Here is a 10,090-nt window from a genome sequence, read left to right as displayed (position 1 = left end):
GTCTAAGAGTTTATTGTGGACTGGTGTGATGCACTTCAATGTGAAACCTTCTCTTCAGTGGATTCTTTTTTTTGGAACTGTTTTTTCCCGGAAAAGACATCATGGTCACTTTTTAACAACATATGAGACTTTACACAAGTAAACGTGAAAGAAAATGTACCTTCTCAGTTTGTTGGTACATTGAGGCCTTATTTAAGGTTCTTCAGCCTTGGCAGAGAGTTTACAATACAATTTTTATCTTTTGTCTAGTAAAAAAAAAAAAATTTTTAAATGAACTTTTGTTGTTGAGACCCAGATAATGTGATTTATGCAAGAAAACAAGTTTCAACATTTTTTTTTTTTTTGTGGTTCTGTAACAGCATATCTTCCAAGCAACCTCAGATTTTAGAGGTTGCGTTAGGGCCTGGAACATCCTTATAGGGCGCATCAGACATACACTTCCATAAAGAAAATCTGTAAGAGCATTTGATGGAGTGATAGCACCAGAAACAGATGCACTGGACAAATGAGTCTTAGAAAACATAAAATCAAAATTGACCCTATAACGTTCCTTAAAGACCCTATGAAATCAAAATCGGTGTTCTGCTGCTTGTAAGGTCAATTCTATTAGCTTTGATGCCGTTTATATGCTAGCTCACCTTTAAAAATGGACTAAATAAACGTTTAGCACCTCTACGCATTTCAAATTTACAGTCTTCATCTACTAGAAGACCCATCTTGGACTACACAGATTTGTGTCCAAATAAAATCCACTAGATTGAGAATTTCCCTCCCCAGATACCAACTACAATTGATTAGCAAAATCAGAAGAAAATCAGGATTTAGCCATGAATACATGAAATAGCCAAGAGTAGTTTACAGCATAAAGGTAAAGCTCCTTTGATATATCATGCCTCACTTTCCTGTTTCAACAGGAAATACGTCAGCACAGGAAAGAAAGCTGTGTCAAATCATTTCATCGGGTCTTTAAAGACTGATCTAAATTAAAGATTAACCTTTACTTTATTCCACATCTGATACAGCTTAACTTTTCTGTTGATGCAACTAAGGCCATGTAGGCAGAAAAAAATAATGACAAATGTCAAGTCTATTTTTCATGATCTAATCAAATCTTGCCGAATAAAATAAAAAAAGTCCCACTCTACATTATTTCTTTCTAAATATTCAGTTTCACTGAGCTATAACACATAACATTAATTAAATGGTCCCTTGTATTTTGGAATTTTGAATGACATTGGTGCAACATTGGTGCAAATTACTCAAAAAAACAAAAAACAAACAAAAACTTGCTCCGCCTCCTTTTAAGATGACATCATAGATCCAGCCCCTCCAACCACCCCTTCCATTCTGGAACATAATACCTACGTTTCACGACTCAATCATGGATACAATCAAGTCATTAATTCCCTCTCTTTCCCTCTGAGATTCGTCACATGACTGTAAAGTTAAATGCATTGTGAATGCCGTTTCAAGTAGTCCTTAGGAAAGGAAATAGGAGTGAATGTAGAAACAGAGCAAAGGAAGGAGGAAGTGAAAGAGCCTCACTGGTAACATCACCCACTTTATTTGCATTACTACATTGTGCTCGCCCGTGGCTGAACAAGACCATTCGTGCCGGATTAGTACGGCACCAGAGCTGTTTGATTGGTCACGGTCCACAGAATGGAACCGTCGAGTGTTTGTTTGTCTGCCAGAGTGATTCGCATGTGTGCGCACACAAACGATCCTGTAATCTCTTTGTTGTCTGGTTAAATAATTAGCCCTGAAAGCAAAAGAGTCGCTTCAAATGTTTGATTCTCCATCCTCTGCGAAGGGCTGAAGGCCATGTTTGGGTACGGCTTCAGAGCTTTGAAGCCACCTGATCTTCTAACTCTTGGGAACATTTTGTTTAAAACTGCAGCAAATAACCACCGAATTCAACCCCGTCTGTTAAAATCCGCCTCGCTGCTTACGTACCACTATAGTTCAACGTATCTGTGTTGTGAACTTTCTGTTCCCTGAATCCTGGATGCTAAAGGACAGTGGTTGGGAGGGTGAAGGGCACTGGCTGTGTCCACGAGGCTCAGCTGACTTCCTGTCCCCGATCCCTGTCCACTGAGTTGGCGCACAACACAGGGTCACAGCGACTCAGTGGGGGTCACGAGTTCGTATGCCACAGGTCAGATGAAGTACTCTTTCCTGCTGTCCCTCATGGCACTGTGTAGGTCCAACTCGGCCCGATATCGGAGTTCTGGCCTGGGCTGGTGATCTTTCTCCTTGACAGTGGCCAGCTGACGGTTACGTTCGTGTCGATGGCGGTACAGGAAACGGGTCATCACGGCCACGGCGCAGAGGGTAATGAGCACTACTGCTGCTATCAAACCTAGGAGAGACAGAATAAGTAAGTGGCGCCGTTTGCCGATGCAATTGCAGACAATTAACAGTTAATATATTCACATTTTCCGTTACTCTGTGAAATTCCATGGGCAAAATCCAGTCATTACAATAGGAATGCACAATTCCGAGTTTAGATTTTGCCTGTGTTCAAGTTAGTCATATTAAATCGCCATGCAGACCAACAGAAAGTGACTTCTGTGTTAGCAGTGCTGCATACATCTCTGTGCTACTGACAATGGACCTTTTTTGCATGCAACATTTTGCTACTGTGACTGCAACTTAGTGTCAGCTTTTTCACCTCCAAGATATCTTACCAAAAGTTGACGGTAAAATTCTGTGAATATTCGTAAAAGGCGATTTTACAGCAAATTTGCTTTTAAAAATGGAGCAGGTAAGCAGCACATACCTCCAATTACTGCGGAATCATTCTGGGTAGAGTTCGTAAGTTTCTTCCCTCTACTTCCTGTATCTGCGTGATCTGTGAATAAACAGAATAAGAGATGTGGAAATTACATTAAAACGCACCTTTAATTCGAACGTTGGCTGGTTTGTTAGTTTGACTGGTTGGTGTTTTAATGCCATGCCAGCTTCCTTGGATATTTTCATGGCAAGTAACAAGCTGAAATGCTATAAAAGAGCATATAGAAACTTGTTTCCACTACTGAATGAAAAAAAAAAAAAATGTAAAAGATAATTGCAAGTTTATATCTCGCAATTCTGACTTTTTCTCGCAATTGCAAGTTTATATCTCACAATTATGACTTCATTTCTCAGAATTGTGAGTTATAAAGTCCAATTTTGAGGAAAAAAGGCAGTTCACAATTCTGACATTTTCTTACAATTTTGACTTTATAACACGCAATTGCGAGTTTATCTTTCACAATTCTGAAATGATCAGAATTGTGAGATGTAAACTTGCAATTGCGAGAAAAAAAGTCAGAATTCTGAGATAAAAAGTATTTAGTGGCGGAAACAAGCTTCCATACCTAAATAAGGCTTTTAAAGTTTGCTTTGGATAAAAATTCTAAAATGGATTCAGGGTTGACTCTGGCATGAGGAGCACAGCAATGAACCTTTATTTGATATTACATTTGACATAACTTGTCTGTGATTCTGGAATATTCCTATTTAACATTGTTTATATATGATCTGATCCCAGTGATTATTGTAAATATAGATGTGACTTTTACCTCACATCAGGGTTAATTTCTTACAGTTTTTTGTTCGTACTCTGATCCCATTAATTTTGCCACTTGGTGAAAACATAAGATACTATTGTAGCTTTACCAACCTGAAAAAGATCTGGACGAAGACTTATCCGCCAGCTCTCCGCAATTTGACTCTACCAGGTTACCAAGAACGTTGACCAACGAGCTGCCTCGATTCAATATGGCCGCCTTGAGAGGAGCCAAATGGTTGAACTGAACTGAAGACAGACAGCCGATGAAACCTTTTGACCCTGCTTGGAGAACCTCCTCATCTACACCAGCTCGACCTGAGAACAACGAGACGGCACCTTAAATGCAATTGGTGGACTGGAGGTTCTTTAATATTTGTCCGAACAACTAGCAAAAATAGTGCTAAGCCAGGGCTAGACAACGTCGGTCCTGGAGAGCCACTGTCCTGCAGAGTTTTGCTCCAACCCTAATCAAATACACCTGAACAAGCTAATCAGGGTCTTCAGGATTACTAAGGCTACAGGCATGTGAGTTGTATTTTCAGGGTCGGAGCTAAACTCTGCAGGACAGTGGCTCTTCAGGACTGAAGTTGCCTACTCCTGTGCTAAGCGAAAGATTCTTGCCTGTCGAAGTATCTCAAGGTGGCTTGGTGTGGTGAATTAGTCAGTTAAGCAGTAGCTTGCACACCCACAGCTTTAATCTTGAAGTTTAATTAAACCGCCTACCTGTGACTTTCCCCAATGTCAAAGACCTTATCGTGATTAACTCTTTGTCCGTGGACAGGCTGTATTTCAGATTGGTATCTTTATCAATCTAAGAAGGAGAGGGATACAGAGAGAAAACCAGTGAAAGAGAGAGATGTGGCGTGACTTTTGTAAGATTCCACAAATACTCAGATATTTTATTGGTGTGAGAGAAAAGCTGTCATGTGTTAATCTGCAACACTGTGTGAAGAATACTGATAACATCCTTGAATTTAAGCACTGCTCATAAAGTCTGTGCTACTGGGGTGAATACAAAACTTCAATGTATCATCAGCCATGCACATCAAGGGTACTTTATTTAACTCAGACTGCAAACAAATCTGATCTAAATCAATTGAGAGGAACGTGATTAATGATGCTACAACTTTCCCAAAGCAATATCGGGACTCAATCATGAAAAACAAGTGAAACACTTTCATTGTAAACTGTGTAATACCATCATGTTTAAATCAAATTTGTGTAATTTATTTCATAAAACTATTAAAGGGTTAGTTCACCCAAAAATGAAAATTATGTCATTAATTACTCACCCTCATGTTGCACATCCGTAAGAACTTTGTTTATCTTCGGAACACAAATTAAGATATTTTTGATGAAATCCGAGAAGTGTATGACTCGTCCATAGACAGCAATATAATCAACACTTTCAAGGTCCAGAAAGGTACTAAAGATATTGTTAAAACAGTTGACGTGACTGCAGTGGTTCAACCTTAATTTTATGAAGCAACAAGAATACTTTTTGTGCACAAAAACAAAACAACATTCAACAATCTCTTCTCTTCCCTGTCATTATCCTCACGCAGGTGATGAGGTAAGCACAGTGAAGACTTCTGTGTTTACGTCCGAATGGCGGCTCAGTATTGGCCAAAGCTGATCACGTGAGCAGCACGACGCGTGCTGACGCAGGAGCTGGCCAATAATGAGTCAGCATTCTGATGTAGAACCTGGAAGTGCTGGATTAAACAATGTATGAGAATGACACAGAAGAGAATGTCTTGTTGAATAAAGTCGTTATTTTTGTTTTGTTTTTGCGCACAAAATGATTCTCGTCGCTTCATAAAATTAAGGTTGAACCGCTGCAGTCACGACGACGGTTTTATCGATGTCTTTAGTACCTTTCTGGACCTTGAAAGTGTTGATTATATTGCTGTCTATGGATGAGTCATATACACTATATTGCCAAAAGTATTAGGACACCCCTCCAAATCACTGAATTCAGGTGTTCCAATCACTTCCATGGCCACAGGTGTATAAAATCAAGCACCTAGGCATGCAGACTGCTTATACAAACATTTGTGAAAGAATGGGTCTCAGGAGCTCAGTGAATTCAACCGTGGTACCGTGATAGGTTGCAACCTCTGCAATAAGTCCATTCGTGAAATTTCCTCACTACTAAATATTCCACGGTCAACTGTTAGTGGTATCATAACAAAGTGGAAGCAATCGGGAACAACAGCAACTCAGCCACGGAGTGGTAGGCCACGTGAAATCACAGAGCGGGGTCAGAGCATGCTGAGGTGTACAGTGTGCAAGGGTCGACAACTTTCTGCAGAGTCAACAGCTACAGACCTCCAAACTTCGTGTGGCCTTCAGATTAGCTCAAGAACAGTGCATAGAGAGCTTCATGGAATGGGTTTCCATGGCCGAGCAGCTGCATCCAAGCCCTACATCACCAAGTGCAATGCAAAGCGTCGGATGCAGTGGTGTAAAGCACGCAGCCACTGGACTCTATAGCAGTGGAGACGTGTTTTCTGGAGCGACGAATCACGCTTCTCTGTCTGGCAATCCCATGGACGAGTCTGGGTTTGGCGGTTGCCAGGAGAACGGTTCTTCGCCTGACTGCATTGTGCCAAGTGTAAAGTTTGGTGGAGGGGGGATTATGGTGTGGGGTTGTTTTTCAGGGGTTGGGCATGGCCCCTTAGTCCCAGTGAAAGGAACTCTTAATGCTTCAGCATACCAAGACATTTTGGACAATTTCATGCTCCCAACTTTGTGGGAACAGTTTGGGGATGGCCCCTTCCTGTTCCAACATGACTGTGCACCAGTGCACAAAGCAAGATCCATAAAGACATGGATGAGCGAGTTTGGTGTGGAGGAACTTGACTGGCCTGAGTCCTGACCTCAATCCGATAGAACACCTTTGGGATGAATTAGAGCGGAGACTGTGAGCCAGGCCTTCTCATCCAACATTAGTGCCTGACCTCACAAATGCTCTTCTAGAAGAATGGTCAAAAATTCCTATAAACACACTCCTAAACCTTGTGGAAAGCCTTCCCAGAAGAGTTGAGGCTGTTATAGCTGCAAAGGGTGGGCCAACTCCATATTAAACCCTACGGATTAAGAATGGGATGTCATTAAAGTTCATGTGCACGTAAAGGCAGGCGTCCTAAAATTTTTGGCAATATAGTGTATCTCTTGGATTTCATCAAAAATATCTTACTTTGTGTTCCGAAGATCAACGAAGGTCTTAAGGGTGTGGAATGACATGAGGGTGAGTAATTAATGAATCTTCATTTTTCAGTGTACTAACCCTTTAATACGTAAAAACATTTTTACGTAAATTGTTGCACAATGCAACACACCTTTATTCGAGTTTGTGCAAATTGTTCATAAAACCAATTTTACATAAATGTGACTAAGACATTTAAATGTCCGTGCCAAATGTTCGTAAATACATTATGTAGAGTCGCAAAATACAACTTGCACCTTTAATTTAATATCTGTTTGTAAAACCATTCATATCTAACTTGTCACACACATTTAAATCTGTGCAAATTTTAAATAAAACTCTTCTTACATAAATTGTTGGATGACTGCAGCTTACATCTTTAACTGAATTTCTATGCAATTCGTTCATAAAACTATTTGTCCGTATTTTGTTGCATGACTGCAACCCACATCTTTAATTTCTGTGTAAATTGTTCAGAAAACTATTTAGTGAATTGTTGCATATTTTTCACTTGAACTTGTGACAATTGTTCATAAAACCATGTTTATGTACAATGGTTTTGGTTTTGTTCAATGAACAATTTGATGCTCGTAACGAAATTTGTGGCTCATGTTACATTAATGAGGACCAATGATTTAACCCTCTATGGTATGCAATATGATATCAATGAGGAAAAAATTATTTGTGTTGTTTTTCCTTTAACAAAATCAATAAACATTTTCACAAATGTTTAATTAATTTATTTTTTATAAGTTTGTTGCCTCGAGGCAACATTTGAAACATTTGGCATTTTCATGTAGAAAAAAGAAATATATTTATTGAAAACATCAATTTCTTTAACAAACAAATTTATCCAGTTTTTAATGTATTAAAAGTTTCATATTTAATAAAAAGTAACATTTTATATTCAGCTGTTGCCCTCAGGCAACACTGTACCATAGTGGAACACAAGTATTACCAAACCATCATACTATTATTTTATTCTATCAACTTATCATATCCATCTTCATCCTCATCTCCATCTTCTCTCTCACTCTCACTCTCTCCCTGACGGATTGTCACTATGATTTCATCTTCCTCATCACAGTATGACCCCTCATCATCACCCTCATCAACTGGCTGTGCTACCTGTGTTTTATACCTTTTTGAAGCGCTATAGAAAATGTGCAGATCATAATATATGCAGATATAGTATGTGAATTACTATTCTTATAATTGCATTACAAAATCATGTGAAAATGCAAATATATTTAGATAGTTCTAACTCTTTTCCTTACAAATAAAATACTAATAATGTGTATTCAAACCTATTATGCCTGTATGGCCTTATGCGATTCCATTATGGTACAATGTTGCCTTGAGGCAGCACACAGTTTTTTGTTACTTTTTCTGAAACATTTGATGTTATATAACGTAAAGTTCTTGAAAATACTTTTTTACTTGCCAGTGAAGGTGACTCGTAGTTTTTGTGGGTGATTAAATAGATACGAACAAGTGAAAAAAGCACTTTTCATTGGAGAAAATATGGATCCATGTGACGTGCACATGTGCTGAAACAGGACACAAAATGGACCCCTGTTGGTCATGTTTTGGTCTTTTTTGCACTTTTATTGATTAGTATTTTAGTTATTCTGTCCTGAGATACGTTTGATCAATCAATTGGTGCCTTATTTTATTAAAAACAAACTAAAATAGACCATGTTGCCTGAAGACAACACCGTACCATAATATATTGTTGACAACTGTGCAAATATTCACTATACAAGTTAGTAGGTGCCACAGGACTATGGTCCCAATTTCTTATGAAATTTATTTTGCTTGTTTGAAATATAGGCACAACTCACCTGGACGTACATGTCCCTTCCTTCTCTATGGATCTGGACTCTGTGGAGCTCTCCGTTAGCCAAATTAAGAGATGTTGGCGTAAAGATGTCAGGCTCTTTCTCTCTGTTCAACCGATACCAAATCTGCAAACTCCCTGTGGGACGCCAATGAGACGTGAGAAAGGCAGGCAATTTGAGACATAAGTGAGACAGAATCAAGTCAGCACAACACACTTTGAATGGCTCATTTCCTTCCCCACTGATGAGGGTAATTGCTAGCTTGACCGCTGTTTTGAAATATGAGAAACACAGAAAAAGATGCTCCTCTCCAATCATCACCATCACTGTTATAATCATCTACTGACAGTTTGAAGGTAATCAAAAAACAGCTCTGATTGGCTGATATAACACTGTGATTGTAACAGCCGTAACAGGACAAAATAAAATAGAAAATTTCATATATAATGCAATGAGAATACAAAAAAAGATCCTAAATAAAAGTTATATACAGTATAAGTTCCTATATATATGATGTACATTATATACATACAATATACATTAAAGTAATGACACTATTATAGTAATAAACAATATTAAAGTAACATTATATTAGTACCGTTGTGAGCCAGAATAATGGCCATATATTGTTGATGATAGGTGTTGACTGTCAGAAGCATGGCCGGCGTTTGAGTGGTGAGGAAACTGAATGCGATGCTCTCTCGTGAATTGCTGCTTTGGGCGAAGATAGCTGAGGACTGAGGACTATGGTTGCGCATCACGGAAAACGGTTCTTGGAAGGTGTAGGTCACCGAAGACCCACTTTCAAAGGACACGGAAACTTCTGGAAAGAAAGAGAACACAAAAGCTTGAAAAATTTGGTGCAAACACTTGTGGCCAGATCCTAGACGGTGATTGGCTGTGTTTTTGTTTTCCCTATCAGCATATTAACGCGCTGTCGAACACCAAGGACACAATGCTGAATGGACAGAGTGGAAAATACAGAGGAAATGAATCATTTAACTCTAAATGAATGCAAAATTATGCTTGGACTGCAACCGACCCCTGGGCATCTCATGGTGTTCATTTACTCATAATATTATCAGAATAGAAACACCATCCCTCTAGAGTCCAATAAAGAAAATGCAAAGCCAAGAAAGTCTCATTCACAGAGCGTTGAATGACTCGGTTGTCTGGCATATCAGAGGATCAAATGTGATAAAGGCTGTATTGACAGCAGAGAGGTTTAGCATTGAGCGTGATGGGCAGGGAGGGTCCACTGGGATTGGTCAGGTTGCAGCTCTTTGAGCGAAATTCATCCAAACAACTGCGGTTCACGGTCATGGACACAAGCCATATCAAGACAGCGAGACAGACAGAAAATAGCAGAACTGCACTGAATATCTCATGTTTTATCCTGCTCAGCTTTGATCAGGTGCAATCTGTGGGCACAGCGCCGTCTTCAGAAATCAAGGTTACCGAGCTCTTAAACGTCCTCCTTCT

The 10,090-nt window shown here is 39.3% G+C and overlaps 1 protein-coding gene across 1 annotated transcript in view; it reads right to left on the bottom strand.

Moving 5' to 3' along the window:
* Positions 1 to 321: 321 nt before the first annotated feature.
* Positions 322 to 10,090, bottom strand: part of cntnap5b (contactin associated protein family member 5b) — a 70,860-nt gene continuing 61,091 nt past the window's right edge. Inside the window, exons 19-24 of the mRNA XM_051909985.1 lie at positions 9,207 to 9,431; positions 8,612 to 8,745; positions 4,280 to 4,367; positions 3,668 to 3,871; positions 2,783 to 2,854; positions 322 to 2,362 (exon numbers count right to left, since the gene is read on the bottom strand). Of these exons, the coding sequence (XP_051765945.1) occupies positions 2,160 to 2,362; positions 2,783 to 2,854; positions 3,668 to 3,871; positions 4,280 to 4,367; positions 8,612 to 8,745; positions 9,207 to 9,431 (926 nt within the window). The 3' untranslated portion in view covers positions 322 to 2,159. The remainder of the gene's footprint in view (positions 2,363 to 2,782; positions 2,855 to 3,667; positions 3,872 to 4,279; positions 4,368 to 8,611; positions 8,746 to 9,206; positions 9,432 to 10,090) is intronic.

The sequence above is a fragment of the Ctenopharyngodon idella genome, chromosome 10 (assembly GCF_019924925.1).
Source record: "Ctenopharyngodon idella isolate HZGC_01 chromosome 10, HZGC01, whole genome shotgun sequence".
Taxonomy (NCBI): Eukaryota; Metazoa; Chordata; class Actinopteri; order Cypriniformes; family Xenocyprididae; genus Ctenopharyngodon; species Ctenopharyngodon idella.
This window is presented reverse-complemented; position numbering and strand designations above follow the sequence as displayed.